The sequence below is a fragment of the Amblyraja radiata genome, chromosome 7, assembly GCF_010909765.2.
Source record: "Amblyraja radiata isolate CabotCenter1 chromosome 7, sAmbRad1.1.pri, whole genome shotgun sequence".
In the NCBI taxonomy this organism is placed as follows: domain Eukaryota; kingdom Metazoa; phylum Chordata; class Chondrichthyes; order Rajiformes; family Rajidae; genus Amblyraja; species Amblyraja radiata.
This window is the reverse complement of record NC_045962.1, coordinates 23,932,536-23,947,483: the sequence shown is the minus strand read 5'-3', so window position 1 is coordinate 23,947,483 and position 14,948 is coordinate 23,932,536. Positions and strand designations below refer to the sequence as shown.

The 14,948-nt window shown below is 40.7% G+C and overlaps 1 protein-coding gene across 1 annotated transcript; it reads right to left on the bottom strand.

Annotated features, from left to right (window-relative positions):
* Window positions 1-483: 483 nt before the first annotated feature.
* On the bottom strand, window positions 484-14,771 carry fkbp7 (FKBP prolyl isomerase 7). The gene is made up of 4 exons (XM_033023858.1): window positions 14,464-14,771; window positions 7,106-7,257; window positions 2,727-2,854; window positions 484-926 (listed from the first exon to the last, which is right to left on the bottom strand). Exons 1-4 carry the CDS (start codon window positions 14,664-14,666, stop codon window positions 765-767), a joined length of 645 nt encoding a protein of 214 aa, XP_032879749.1. The 5' UTR covers window positions 14,667-14,771; the 3' UTR covers window positions 484-764.
* Between the last annotated feature and the right edge of the window lie 177 nt (window positions 14,772-14,948).

Genomic DNA, 14,948 nt, shown 5'->3' with positions numbered 1-14,948 from the left:
TATAATTTGTTAGGCATCAATTTTAGGAATCACAGTGAATACATTGATCCTAAAAACTATTTTAAACTGTTTTGCAAGCAATGATATTGTTTTTAGTTGCCATTTTGGTGATGGTTTGCCAGCATTTAATATTCCTTATGAATTTTCTATTCCAATTTGGTCAATAATTACAAGTGTTTACTCACCCATCCCCAGTTTTACAGATAAACAAAAAACGTTTTCACTCCAGAATAATTTCAGTTATAAATGTGAACTGGAAAAAGTGTTTTCCTAAGGAGAGTAAATTGATCAGCAACTGAAAATTATGGATGGCTCCTGGTTGATTAACTTATTCCAGTGGAAATGCATGGCAGAGACCATTCTTGGGTTGCTGACCAGTTAACGTAACATCTTTATACAGCCAAACCTTCATCGCTCCATTGATTGACATGTCCACGGCTACATAATTAATCTGTGATTCAACATCCAACAACGAGTCATAAAAGCGATTACAGTTCATTCTTTCGAAATATTTATTTGAGTGATCAAAACAGTACAATGTCATTTGAATTCTAAACAGCAGTTATTCAGTTCTACTATTTTTTTTGCGAATATCTACATCATGCTTAGGAAACATTTTAGGTATCAAAGGATAATGATTTGCATTAAGTGTTTTTCCTGTTGCAGTACCACAGAACATATCAGTTAAACATTCGTGAAGATGCAAAATAAAATAAAAAACACTGCACTTCACTTTAGTAGAAATTTAATTTTACAGCACAAATTTAAAGTTCATCATGCTGGAATACATTATATTCCCTGGCAGAAATGTACCCATCACCATCTTGATCATTCTTTCGAAGAATATCATCGAGGACTTTATCTTTATATGTAGGATCTTGGATCCTGTTATCTCTCTTAAACTCTTCGTACACATATGACCTTAACTGAAATTATAAAAGAAACGCATTTCAAATCTACACAATTAAATACGAGACGTAGAAAACACCGCAAAGATACAAAAGTGAATGCTCCTTCAAGATCATTAAACAACATTTTCAAATTGAATAGTCATGGATATTGTTAATAAGGATATTCTAGAAGATGTGTAAATAGATTTTCAAAACATTTAATGAAGTAAACCAACATAATGAGAGGCCATGGAATTAAAAATGCAGTGACAACATGGGGCGGAAGTCAGAGATGAGTGATTAACAGTTGTTCTGCAGACTGGTGGGATGTATATTTAACATTGGCGCTGTCTGCCTAGGGCACTGCCTGTGTGGAGTTTGCACATTCTCCCTGTGACCACTTGGGTTTCCTCCCACATCCTAAAGATGTGTGTTTGTAGGTCAATGGGCCTCTGTAAAATTGGACCCAGGTGTGTAAGGATAACAGAACTAATATGAATAGGTTTTGTTTTGTTTAGAGATACAGCGCGAAAACAGCCCCCTTGGGCCCAAGTCCGCACCGGCCAGCAATCCCCACACCTTAACACTACCCTACACAGACTAGGGACAATTTACACTTATTCCAAGCCAATTAACCTACGTCTTTGGAGTGTGGGAGGAAACAGAAGATCTTGGAGAAAACCCATGCAGGTCAAAGGGAGAATGTACAAACTCTGTGCAGACAGCCCCCGTAGTCGGGATCGAACCCTTGTCTCTGGCGCTGCAAGCTCTGTAAGGCGGCATCTCTACCGCTGCGCCACCATGCCGCTAATAAGGTGATCAGTGTGAACTCAGTTAGCAAAAGGCCTGCTTCCATGTATCTTTCAATCAAATATGCCCCCATTGGGAATGGCAACAATTCATTACAATCCACTGTTTGCTAATTTTCTATTAAAAAAAATCAAATGCTGACCATAGTTCACACTAATAGATCTTTACGGAACTAGCATGTAATGTTAAATCTAAAGACACTGGGATGTGTGTCAGGTTGGGAGGAATGGAGGCAAGGGTCAGGAACCTGGCATAGGGTAGGGTAGTTTGAAAAAGTGGCCAACTGTGTTTCTGCTGGCCAGAACAAAAAGAGGCCATGCAGTCTAATCCAACTTCCCAGTTTTATTTTTACATCATTGGTGGTGACATTCAGGAGAATATGTTTCTTGTGGAACTTTTTACTTGAATATTATGTTCATCAGCAGGACAATGCTAATGCTGACAAATGGAATAGCAAGTCACCAGCATGCTGCAATAGCACAAAACTGAACAAATGCAAGATTCTCACATCTGTACCAATGTTTTATTGCCTAAAAATGGGATCACACAATTCCATGTTAGTGTGCTACACAATATGTGGAGGGAATTTAGTGCTTACCCTGGTCTCTTCACCCATCATGCTTCCCAAGTATGTAAGGTGTTGGGTAAAAGTAGTACAAACTACTACTAATCTTTATTCTAATTTTCAGAATCACAATATCTTTCAAGAAGAGCAAAACCAATAAAAATCTTGGACTACGTGCATGTTGCACAAAGTAAAGCTTTTGTTCAATGGTTCTCCATTGCATGAAACTCTTCTGATTTGAGTGGAGTGTGTTTGGAGAACAATTATGCCAAGGCCTTGATTACACTAAATTGCTTGTTTGATATTTGTTACAGAGCACAAATGGATTCAAACTTGCGGCATCAGTTCATTAATCCAGATTTTCGGACACAGTACCTTCAATGACTATGACTTCATAACCAGTGCATTGTGCTATCTGCTGTCCACACAGAAAAACAACAGTCATTTAAAATCTGACAAACCTCATCTAGAGAAAGCAGACGGTCACCATCCAAGTCAATGACATTAAACGCCTCCACACTTCGTGGTCCATTTCTCACTGAATAGAGTTCAACTTCAAATATCAGAGTTGCATTTGGGGGTACTTTACCTACATAGAAGAGTTGAAAATCAAGAGCACTTAATTAATTTTCAGTTCAATTTCTTCCCCGCACTTCTTTTCACTGCCTTTCCCTCCATTCATATGCATTGGATAACTTCTGGTCTTACCTTTAAAGAAAGAGTGCTGCACTCTTGCTGAAAAGAGCACCAAGCTTGTGCTGCAGGGGGGTTTCCCTGTGAATGTTGCTTCATATAGCAACTAGTAAGAATACTCATTGAGTGAGGGAGATCACATGCTGAATACAAAGATGCTTAACTGAGTGCATTATCTATTCAATATACGTTTCGGGTCATAATCCTTCTTCCGACTGAGAGTCAGGGAGGAGGAAAACTAGAGGTATGAAAAGTTACAGAAGAAATCAGAGCTAGCACCGATGACCAAGGAAAGGTAGAGTCCAAAATGGTCCATTGTTGGTTGTGGAAGAGGGAATAATGAAGGGATATATGGATGCAAACAGTGGAACTGGCACAACGACTAAGGCGGAGGAGGGGCAGACAGGGAGGGAATTCAAGTGCTACGTAAAATTGGAGAAATTAATTCATACCACTGGGTTGTAGGCTGCCCAAGTGAATACCTTCTGAATTTTGTAATCGGCAGGGCAGTAATCTGCATATCGCCAACTTGGACAATTTTATATTTTTATCTAGCCAATTAACCTGTAAATCTGTACTTCTTTGGAGTGTGGGAGGAAACGGAAGATCTCGGAGAAAACCCAAGCAAATCACGGGGAGAACGTACAAACAGCACCTGTATTCGGGATCGAACCTGGGTCTCGGGCGCTGCGTTTTGATGTAAGGCAGCAACTCTACTGCTGCGCCACCGTGACGGCCAATATGAGGGGGTGTCCTTCCAATTGGCATGCCCTCCGTGTTTGGGACAAAGAACAATTATTTATTTATTTGCCTCTGTAGTCCACAATTTGAGATTTGTAACAGAAAAAAAATCACATGTGGTTAAAGTGCACATTGTCAGATTTTATTAAAGGGTATTTTTATACATTTTGGTTACACCATGTAGAAATTACAGCTCTGTTTATACATAGTCCCCCCATTTCAGGGCACCATAATGATAGGGACACATGGCTTCACAGGTGTTTGTAATTGCTCAGATGTGTTTAAATGCCTCCTTAATGCAGGTATAAGAGAGCTCTCAGCACCTAGTCTTTCCTCCATTCTTCCCATCACCTTTGGACACTTTTATTGCTGTTTATCAACATGAGGACCAAAGTTGTGCAAAGTCAAAGAAGCCATTATGAGACTGAGAAACAATAGAACTGTTAGAGACATCAGCCAAACCATAGGCTTACCAAAATTAACTGTTTGGAAAATCATTAAGAAGAAAGAGAGTACTGGTGAGCTTACTAATCGCAAAGGGACTGGCAGGCCAAGGAAGACCTCCACAGGTGAAGACAGAAGAATTCTCTCCATAATAAAGAAAAATCCCCAAACACTTGTTCGACAGATCAGAAACACTCTTCAGGAGTCGGCTGTGGATTTGTCAATGACCACTGTCCACAGAAGACTTCATGAACAGAAATACAGAGACTACGCTGCAAGATGCAAACCACTGGTTAGCCGCAAAAATAGGATGGCCGGGTTACAGTTTGCCACGAAGTGCTTAAAAGAGCAACCACGGTTCTGGAAAAAGGTCTTGTGGACAGATGAGATGAAGATTAATTTATATCAGAGTGATGGCAAGAGCAAAGTATGGAGGAGAGAAGGAACTGCTCAAGATCCAAAGCATAACACCTCATCTGTGAAACATGGTGGTGGGGGTGTTATGGCCTGGGCATGTATGGCTCACTTATCTTCATTGATTATACAACTGCTGATGGTAGTAGCATAATGAATTCTGAAGTATATGGATCCATCTTATCTGCTCAAGTTCAAACAAATGCCTCAAAACTCATTGGCCTGCGGTTCATTCTACAGCAAGACAATGATCTCAAAATACTGCTAGAGCAACAAAGGAGTTTTTCAAAGCTAAAAAATGGTCAATTCTTGAGGAGCCAAGTCAATCACCTGACCTGAACCCAATTGAGCATGCCTTTTATATGCTGAAGAGAAAACTGAAGGGTACTAGCCCCCAAAACAAGCATAAACTAAAGATGGCTGCAATACAGGCCTGGCAGAGCATCACCCAGAGAAGAACTGGTGATGTCCATGAATCGTAGACTTCAAGCAGTCATTGCATGCAAAGAATATGCAGCAAAATACTAAACATGATTTTTTTCTTTTACATGACATTGTTGTGACCCAAAAATTATGGAGTCCTGAAATGGGAGGACTATGTATAAATATTGCTGTAATTTTAACATGGTGAAACCAAATGTATAAAAATGGCCTTTATTAAAATCTGACAATGTGCACTTTAAGCACATGTGAATTTTTCTATTACAAATCTCAAATTGTGGAGTACAGAGGCAAATAAATAAATGATGGGTCTTTGTCCCAAACATTATGGAGGGCACTGTAGGAAAGAACTGCAGATGCTAGTTTACACTAAAGATACATCTGTCTTTATACATCTTGTAGGAAAGACAGACACTTCAGATCTTTGCTAATAATGTTTAATGCAAGGACATTGAAAAGCCATTTCCCACGATTGTTTTTCCTGGTCCTTTTTTAGTTTCAATTTTAGATTCTATGGAGAATCTGTGGTGCCTCAGATTCCAGACATCCATAACAAGGTCAATGGTGTAGAAGAGCATTATACCACAGGATCTTCCAAATGGAGGGAGAAACATTGTGCTCATCCAGAAGGTGTACTGGAATCCCACTTTGCAAATGACGCCCAGACATTCATTGCCCAGTGTACGAAGGGCAAGTTTAATAATCTCCACCTGCAAACCTCCTCACAACTACCTTCTTTATTATAAGTTATTATTCTAAAATGTTAAAACCTTATTAACGCAACACCCAGTTGTTTCGAAACTTGCTCGTGCTTATTCCATTTCCACCCTCCAACTACTGTATTATTTTTACTTTGGATAATCTGAGCACCCACTAATCCTTCTGTAACCAGATACTCTCCGACTTAAACATTAGGTGATTAACATAAACTCGCACTTACGTAAACCATTTTGTACACAGTCCATAGTGCAATCAAGGTAGTTTGCATTTCCACAACACCAAACGATTACCGTACTCAAGTCTTCAATCGGAAACATACCAGCAATGGCAGAGGTGTTTACTCACAAGGCCGTGCTCAGCAGCAAGTGCCCCAACTCAAGCAGATAATGGCAGCAGTGCTTACGCAGAAGGCTGCACGCTGCAGGGAGTTCCCCGGATTCAGTCAGATGCGCTGAGCCAGTTAACATATTCAGCTAGTTATTTCGTTCAGTGGATGGGGATGGTGATTCCGACTTACCTAAAATCTGTACTGTGCAAGGGTTCATGGAACATAACCCTTACACAAGTCAGGAAGTGCCCATATATTATCTAGGAGTTTAAGCTTTTTAAAAAAAAACAAAATCTGTTCCTGGTACTTTCATAATACAGGCAAGCTTTTATTTCCTGTCATCTTTTTCCTGAACAATGCAACCCTGGTGGAAATTCTTAACCAAATGCTTACTTGGTCAAAAGTTTATCATTCACATTAGTTAGTAACTCAATCAATTAAGAGTGTACATACCATATTGAAACAAATACATGCATTCTACTCTAAGAAGATAAGAGGGTCATCTTTTGCAGCATGCATGAATACTCTTACATATCACTGGATTTGTAGTTGGATAAAGTTCTTCTGGAAAACTGTACAAAAGGTTAAAAGTCAGAAGTGAGACATTGCCAGATAATTCGACACATAGTCACATAAATAAGTATCACATGCAAAAAGAAAATAAGCACTGTTAGAAATGATTATACAATAAACCAATGCAAAAACAATGCCAACATTCTGTTAATAAAGATGCACGAAAGGTTGTAACAGATAACCATGCATCCTTGCAGTGACGGTGCAAAAGACAATTGTTTTATAGTCGGGTGTTCAAAGATAATTCCTCGAATTAATTTTAAAATAATGTTCATGCCTTGTGATGCAACACAAATTAAAACATGCATTCTTTCCTTAAATCCATGCCAATAGTGAACATGATCTGTCACAGTTTGATGATCCTCAATCTTAAATGGCAAGACCTTCCAGGTAACACATACTAGACTAAATTAATCTCCACATAGCAGTAGTAATATTGGAAAATAAACAGGGCCACCAATTAGCCACTTTCATTGCAAATATTACCTTTGCCAATTATTCCATATGCCAGTGAAGGTGGTATAATTAATTTTCTTTTCTCTCCTTCACACATATCAGCCATACCAATGTCTAATCCTTTTATTACTTGCCCCACACCAAGCAGAAACCACTTAGGATGACCTTCATTGTCTTCACGACTGTAAGGAAAACAAAATATTTCTGATTAAAGATTTACATTTCAATACATCAGAGTAGCAACATCTAAAAGTGAAAATGGTTTTACAGAGAAAATGAAGCACTTGACCACTGTGTAAAATGAAGGCAGAATGTTTTTCCCCATGTAGAATAAAAATTGAGATCCTTGGATATCAAATGTTTATTCAAGTTGTTATTCACCCTCTGGCTAAAGAAATTCCTCCTCATTTTCATTCTAAAGGTACATCCTTTTACTCTGATAATCTATATATTAATAAAACTCTGAACTTGACCGCTTTTGGCATACTGTGGCGCGATTTCTGACAGAACGCCGCCACCTACGGCCGTCATTTTTGGCCACCTCGCTCAGAGCCCCCCTCCGCCTTACGGGACCGGAGGATTTTTCCCATTGATGAAAAGTCAGAGAGATATTAATGTTTTTAAAAGATTTGCCATTCTCTCTGCTGCTCCTGCTGGTGGGAGGGACTATAAACCCAGAAGTGGTGTGCCTCAGTCTCTTCAAGATGGAGGAAGGCAGAGGGTCACGTTTCTCTGAGCTGTGTATAACACTGAACACATGTCTACTCAAATGTGAGTGCCCTTAGTGGTTCTAAAATGCTTGCAAAAAGTGTCTATTGGTTTTAAAATGCTTGCAAAAAGTGTCTATTGGTTCTAAAATGCTTGCAAAAAGTGTCTATTGGTTCTAAAATGTTTGCAAAAAGTGTCTATTGGCTCTAAAATGCTTGCAAAAAGTGTCTATTGGTTCTACAATGCTTGCAGAATGTGTCTTTTTTGGTTGTAAAATGCTTGCAAAAAAATGTTTATTGGTTGTAAAATGCTTGCAAAAAAATGTCTATTGGTTGTAAAAAGCTTGCAAAAAAATGTCTATTGGTTGTAAAATGCTTGCAAAAAAATGTCTATTGGTTCTAAAATGTTTGCAAAAAATATTTATTGGTTCTAAAATGCTTGCAAAAAATGTCTATTGGTTCTAAAATGCTTGCAAAAATGTCTATTGGTTCTAAAGCTTGCAGAAAAATGACTATTGGTTCTAAAGCTTGCAAAAAAAAGACTATTGGTTCTAAAATGCTTGCAAAAAGTGTCTATTGGTTCTAAAATGCTTGCAAAAAGTGTCTATTGGTTCTAAAATGCTTGCAAAAAGTGTCTATTGGTTCTAAAATATTTGCAAAAAGTGTCTATTGGTTCTAAAATGCTTGCAAAAAGTGTCTATTGGTTCTAAAATGTTTGCAAAAAGTGTCTATTGGTTCTAAAATGTTTGCAAAAAGTGTCTCTTTTGGTTCTACAATGCTTGCAGAATGTGTCTTTTTTGGTTCTAAAATGCTTGCAAAAAATGTCTATTGGTTCTAAAATGCTTGCAAAAAATGTCTATTGGTTCTAAAATGCTTGCCAAAAATGTCTATTGGTTCTCCAATGCTTGCCAAAAATGTCTATTGGTTCTACAATGCTTGCCAAAAAGTCTATTGGTTCTAAAATGCTTGCAAAAAAATGTCTATTGGTTCTAAAATGCTTGCAAAAAGTGTCTCTATTGGCTCTAAAATGCGTGCAAAAAAATGTCTATTGGTTCTAAAATGCTTGCAAAAAATGTCTATTGGTTCTAAAATACTTGCCAAAAATGTCTATTGGTTCTCCAATGCTTGCCAAAAATGTCTATTGGTGCTACAATGCTTGCCAAAAAGTCTATTGGTTCTAAAATGCTTGCAAAAAGTGTGTCTATTGGTTCTAAAATGCTTGCAAAAAGTGTCTCTATTGGTTCTAAAATGCTTGCCAAAAGTGTCTCTATTGGTTCTAAAATGCTTGCAAAAAATGTCTATTGGTTCTAACATGCTTGCAAAAAGTGTCTCTATTGGTTCTATCCGCATACAATGAGACTTTATGAGTTGTGTCGAACCGTGTAATACCTTTAAAGCCCTCCTCTGAGCGTAACCAGACCGCCAAGGGTTCTATCGCGACAGCAAACAGAAGTGGTGATAACGGGCAACCCTGTCTGGTACCTCTCTGAAGGGGGAAGTGGGGCGACAGTGTGCCGTTTGTTTGTACTGAGGCCACCGGGGACGAGTATAATAGACTGACCCAAAGAATAAAACTGTTACCGAGGACAAACCTGTCCATCGCCTCATATAGGTACCTCCACTCGACCCTGTCGAAAACTTTTTCGGCGTCGAGGGAGACCACTATCTCCGGGGTCTCACTACTCGGTGAATGGATGATGTTAAGGAGACGCCTAGTATTGTGGGAAGACTGTCGGCCTGGTATGAACCCTGTTTGGTCTAACGAGATACTAGAGGGCATCACTCATTGAAGACGGAGCGCAAGGGCTTTAGAGAGGATTTTGAGGTCCACATTCAGGAGTGAAATTGGTCTATAGCTACTACAAAGCAGGGGATCTTTCTCCTTTTCAAGAATTAGGGAGATAGTAGCCCACGACAAGGTGGGCGGTAGGCGACGATGTAAAAACGCCTCATTGTATATATCTCTCAGGACTGGTGCGAGGAGAGCAGAGAAAGCTTTGTAATATTCTACAGTGAAGCCGTCAGGGCCGGGTGACTTTCCGCTTTGAAGTCATTCACATTTTAAACTTTAATAAATCCTTTTTTCACTTGCCATGCCTGCGTGCTCTTCATCACAATAGTAACCTAATAGGCAGGAATGGCTGAGCTGTCGGAGAGCCACTAAGAGTGCATGGGGGGGGGAGATTGAGGGGAGATGGACTGAATGCGTGTGGGGGAGGGGAATGGCATGGAGCAGAGTGGGGGGTGAAGGGAGGACGGGTGACTGAGTGAACTGCCACCACCAGCTGTGAGTGACTGGGCTGCCAGCCCACCAGCCATGAGTAAGTTAAATGCCAGCCCACCAGCTGTAAGTGACTGAAGTGCCAGCCCACCAGCCATGACTTACTGAACTGCAAGTCCAAAAATCCATTCAGTCCACAATGTCCATACTAGCCCTCTGGAAACCAGTCCCTTCAGCGCACAACAGACTGAGTGACTGAGCTGCCCGACCAGAGTGACTGAGCTGCCCGGCCAGAGTGACTGATGTGCCAGCCCAATAATCCATTCAGCCTACAATGTCCATACTAGCCCTCTGGAAACCAGTCGCTTTGACCCACAACATACATACTAGCGCTCCAGAAAGCCCCCAGCCCTCCCCCCCCCCCCCCCCCCCCCCCCCCCACTGGCCAGCAATATTGGAATTGGTGCAGAGGTGGAATATTGCGTTGGGGGACCAGCCCTCCCGTGTGAAGCTGGGACCCAACGGGTCCCACTTAGTCTAGTTCTATATATTTTTTGTCATCAGAAGCAACTAATTTATTTCAAATTGTATGAATCATTCCTAGCCAAACAAGGTTTGAAATGATAAATGAGGCAATTTATCAAAAGGATTCAGTCATCAGCAATGGCTATAAAGGTCGCAACCATTGATTTTACAACAGGAACCAATAGCAGAAAATGGAACTGTAATCATGTAGGCTAAAAAAAGAATTAAAATGTAAATATAGTAGTAAAGTAGGCAGGTGATAAGAATTCCCAATTGCTGGGAAGCTGGTATGATAGAAGCTCCTGCAATAGTTGTAGAAATTCGAAAGGAGGCAAGAGTGCCACCTGGTGTAGAAGCACAGAAAAATAAAATGCTAAAACCATGACTTCAGAAATTGCGCAAGAGTCTACAGTGAAATGTAGAGATGGTGGAAACCCCTCCACCCGCTCAGCACCCCCCAATCCGGTTTCTACATTTCCCTCTCCACTTTCCTTTCTTATCAGAATTCACAAATGGCACAATTTTGTCTTATCTACTTATCACCTCCCATCTTGATTATTACCACCCTACTCTCCCCCACCGTACACATCTGCAAATCAACCATTCCACATGGATTCACCCATCATCTGCCAGCTCTTGCCCCATTCCTGCTCAGCTCTTTCTGCTATATCCCCTGGACCCCATTCCATCTAAATAAGGGTCCCTACACAAAACATCATCTGTCCATTTCCCTCCACAGATGTTGTCTGATCCGCAGAGTTTCTCCAGCACTTTGTGTTTTGTTCAAAATTCTAAAACCAGATATTAGTGGGATTAATTCAAAACCAAAGGATCAAGCATTATTAGTCATTTAAAAGCCATATAAAATATTGACACAATGAGCAAAAGTGCAATAGGAACTTCAAGTAGTCATGTGTATAATACATGGTGATTGGTGTGCCTAACCAGACAAATATTTCCTTTTCAAAATAAAATGGTAAAAACAGAAAATATCAATATTTGTTTAATTCTGCATCAATGGTAAATTTCAGATCCCATTGGAAGGTAGAATTTGCCTGATGTACTGTTTGTTGTCACCAATTTGTTAAATAGCTGGCCAATAGTTAAGCACTTCAAAGCTGAATTTATTATACTCCCCACTGCCCTCTTCCCTAAAGTCACTGGAAAACCCATTGGTGTTCTTTTACAAGCCAAATGAGCACTTTTAATAAAACATGATTCAAAATTTCAGAACGGAGCTTCAACCTTCAATTCAGGACAAAGTGAGTGAAATCCAATCCAAATGTAGCATCTCTGCTGAAGATGGTGTGGTCAATGGTATTTGAAGCAGCAGATAGATTATGCAAGATAAATTATTTTTATCACATTGAATAAGATGATGTTACCAGTATCTTTAAACATTTTGATGCAGTGACTGCAAAGGTGAGAATATGGAGAAAATATCAATCTGGGAAAATGCAAAAAGTGAACACAATTTAAGAGCAACCACACAAATGGGTTTTTTTCAAGGGGAAGGGTTTTTTAGATGGTTAGCAATTCTGCAAAGGTGAAAGGGTTCAGAGCTAAGATTTGAGGAGCTGATGAAGAGGAACAGTACTTCTGCCAGAGTATAGGGTGATTTCACGAAAGGTCACTGGAGCGTAAATCCCCACTCACGTGACCGAAATTTTTAACTGGGGGACAAGCGTCACTTCCGGTACATGTTAGTGAACGGGAAAACACGCACTTTCACACCCGTTAAAAACATCGAAAACGGCCAGGTTTTGAGCTGCAATTTACTGAGCCAGTCGGGGTGACCGTGAGGAACAGCTACCTAAATTTACAGTCCAAAAAAAAGATAGAAACTAAGGTAAATACAAGAGCGAGCTGAAGGGGTAAAAAAGGCGGAAGTGCTAGCGGACTTTTTTCTTGGAGATTTAAAGATCCAAAATATCGGGAATTATCGCGTTTGCTCGCTGCATTTCATCAAAAGTGGCATTATTGACTTTTTATCTTTATTCATTTGTTATATGAAAAGTATTAAAAGTTAGAAACCCGTCAGTAAAATTGCAAAATCGCCCATGGATCTCGGGTGGGTTTTAACATGCAAAATGAACACGCTTCTGAAGCTCCATTTACCATTTAAATAATCGTAAACTCTCAATGCGTTTTGAAATAAATTTTACTGAGATGCAAGCTTACGATTATTTAAATGGTAAATGGAGCTTCAGAAGCGTTTTCATTTTGCATGTTAAAACCCATCCGAGAACCATGGGCGATTTTGCAATTTTACTGACGGGTTTCTAACTTTTAATACTTTTCATATAATAAATGAATAAAGATAAAAAGTCAATAATGCCACTTTTGATGAAATACAGCGAGCAAACGCGATAATTCCCGATATTTTGGATCTTTAAATCTCCAAGAAAAAAGTCCGCTAGCACTTCCGCCTTTTTTACCCCTTCAGCTCCCTCTTGTATTTACCTTAGTTTCCATCTTTTTTTTGGACTGTAAATTTAGGTAGCTGTTCCTCACGGTCACCCCGACTGGTACAGTAAATTGCAGCTCAAAACCTGGCCGTTTTCGATGTTTTTAACGGGTGTGAAAGTGCGTGTTTTCCCATCCACTAACATGTACCGGAAGTGACGCTTGTCCCCCAGTTAAAATTTTCGGTCACGTGAGTGGGGATTTACGCTCCAGTGACCTTTCGTGAAATCACCCTATTGAGAAATGCCACTTTCAGGTAATAAAGACCCAGAAAAGAAGTTGGCAGTTCAACTATCATCAGTTTTGCAGGAAAAGGACATGGGGCCAGTGCTGTGTTTTATGGGCAGAATACATTTCCAGCAAATACGAAGAGAGACTGGAAAGGAACAAGAAAAATGTACACATTTGGGACTGGTCTGGGAGAAATATTATGTTTTGCCCTAGTACACAAAATAACCAGCAAACGGAAAGCTTTCAGTCTGAGTGACTAGGATCTTCACGAGATCCTTACACTCACTGTAGTGAAAAAAAGAGAATCAGTGTTTCATACAATAGTTGGCATAGTAAGAGAATGCTAGTATTATCTATAAAGAGTCCCAGGTCCGAAGCGTTAATTAAGGCCCCCCCCACCACCACAAAAAATGCTGCCTGACCTGCTGAGTGTTTCCAACTTTTTCTGATTTTAGTTCAGGCTCCCACCATTCTGATTTCGTCATCTATTCTTTGGAGACTCTGGTGATTATTTAATTAGAAGTTTCTGTTTAGCACACAACAATAAGCGTGTTTTCATTATTTTACGTGGCAACGCCTGAGAAATGGAATGGGAATGATCGCAGAGGGAGCAACGAACTCTGGTTTCTAAAGTAGGAGAGTTGCAGACGAAGCGAAGAGCTTGAGAAAAACACAAAGGTGCTGGTGGGACTTAGCGGGTCAAACGGCATCTATGAAGGGAGTGGACAAGTGACGTTTCGAGCCGGGACCCTTCTTCAGTCTTTGCTCAAGATTCCAGCACCTACAGTTTCTTGTGTGTCCGAACAGAAGAACTTACCCATCTTGCAAAAGTCGGCAGTAAACTCGAGAAAGTCGGAAACTTTTCGTAAGTGCATCACTCGGACTACTTGGTGATCCGAGCGAGTGGAGCACAGGGGACGGAGTGTGTGAGCAGATCACCACCCACAGAGCAAAACGGTGCTGACAGATTCAAAGCATCAATATAGAATGAAAAGAATTCAAAAGAACACGCAAAACATCAAATGCAAAATATTTTGTTTTAAAAAAGCGGGGTTACAAAGTGCAAGTTAAAGGTAAGAGGTGGATACACAAAATGCTGGAGTGGAGTAACTCAGCAGGTCAGGCAGGCAGCATCAGACACCAGTTGCCTGACTCGCCGAGTTACTCAAGCATTTTGTGTATATCTTCGGTTTAACCCAGCATCTGCAGATCCTTCCCACACCAAAGGTAAAAGATACCTGCAATAAAACTGCGAGCCGTCCTCGGCGAGGTAGCCATCGTAGTGAGCATTGAGCGCGTCTCCACGCCTGCTCTTCCGATGGCAGTCGTCCGGCCTGTACACAACCTCTATCTTCACTTCTTCTTTGGTGTCGGCGTCAACCTGATTAAAGACGGCAGAGCAAGCCAACAAAAAGAGGAGTAAGGCGGCAGGACGGTTCATTGTGGATAGACAAGGCTGTGCTACCACCGCTGAAGCTGCTCCGGCCCAACTGCCACGTCTCCGTGCCCCGCCTGAGCCCACCGTCGCCCCTGACAACAGCAGGGCGGGCCATCCTCCCGGCCGTCGCCCCTGACAACAGCAGGGCGGGCCATCCTCCCTACTGGTTACCACCCCCGTCAGTCAATCGGCCTGTCGCCCCCGGGAAACAAGAGCCAAAAGTATGCAGGATTGTGTGAGAAGTGTCCAAGAGTGTGTGAGTCTGCAACAACTGCAGCTGCAGGT

Excerpts from the sequence above, each read along its gene's own strand:
- fkbp7 (XM_033023858.1), bottom strand. The coding sequence starts at position 14,666 with ATGAACCGTCCTGCCGCCTTACTCCTCTTTTTGTTGGCTTGCTCTGCC. Across the intron at positions 2,855-7,105 it reads ATATGGAATAATTGGCAAAG|GTAAAGTACCCCCAAATGCA; the intron begins GTAATATTTGCA and ends TCTTCTATGTAG. Across the intron at positions 927-2,726 it reads GTCTGCTTTCTCTAGATGAG|TTAAGGTCATATGTGTACGA; the intron begins GTTTGTCAGATT and ends TTATAATTTCAG.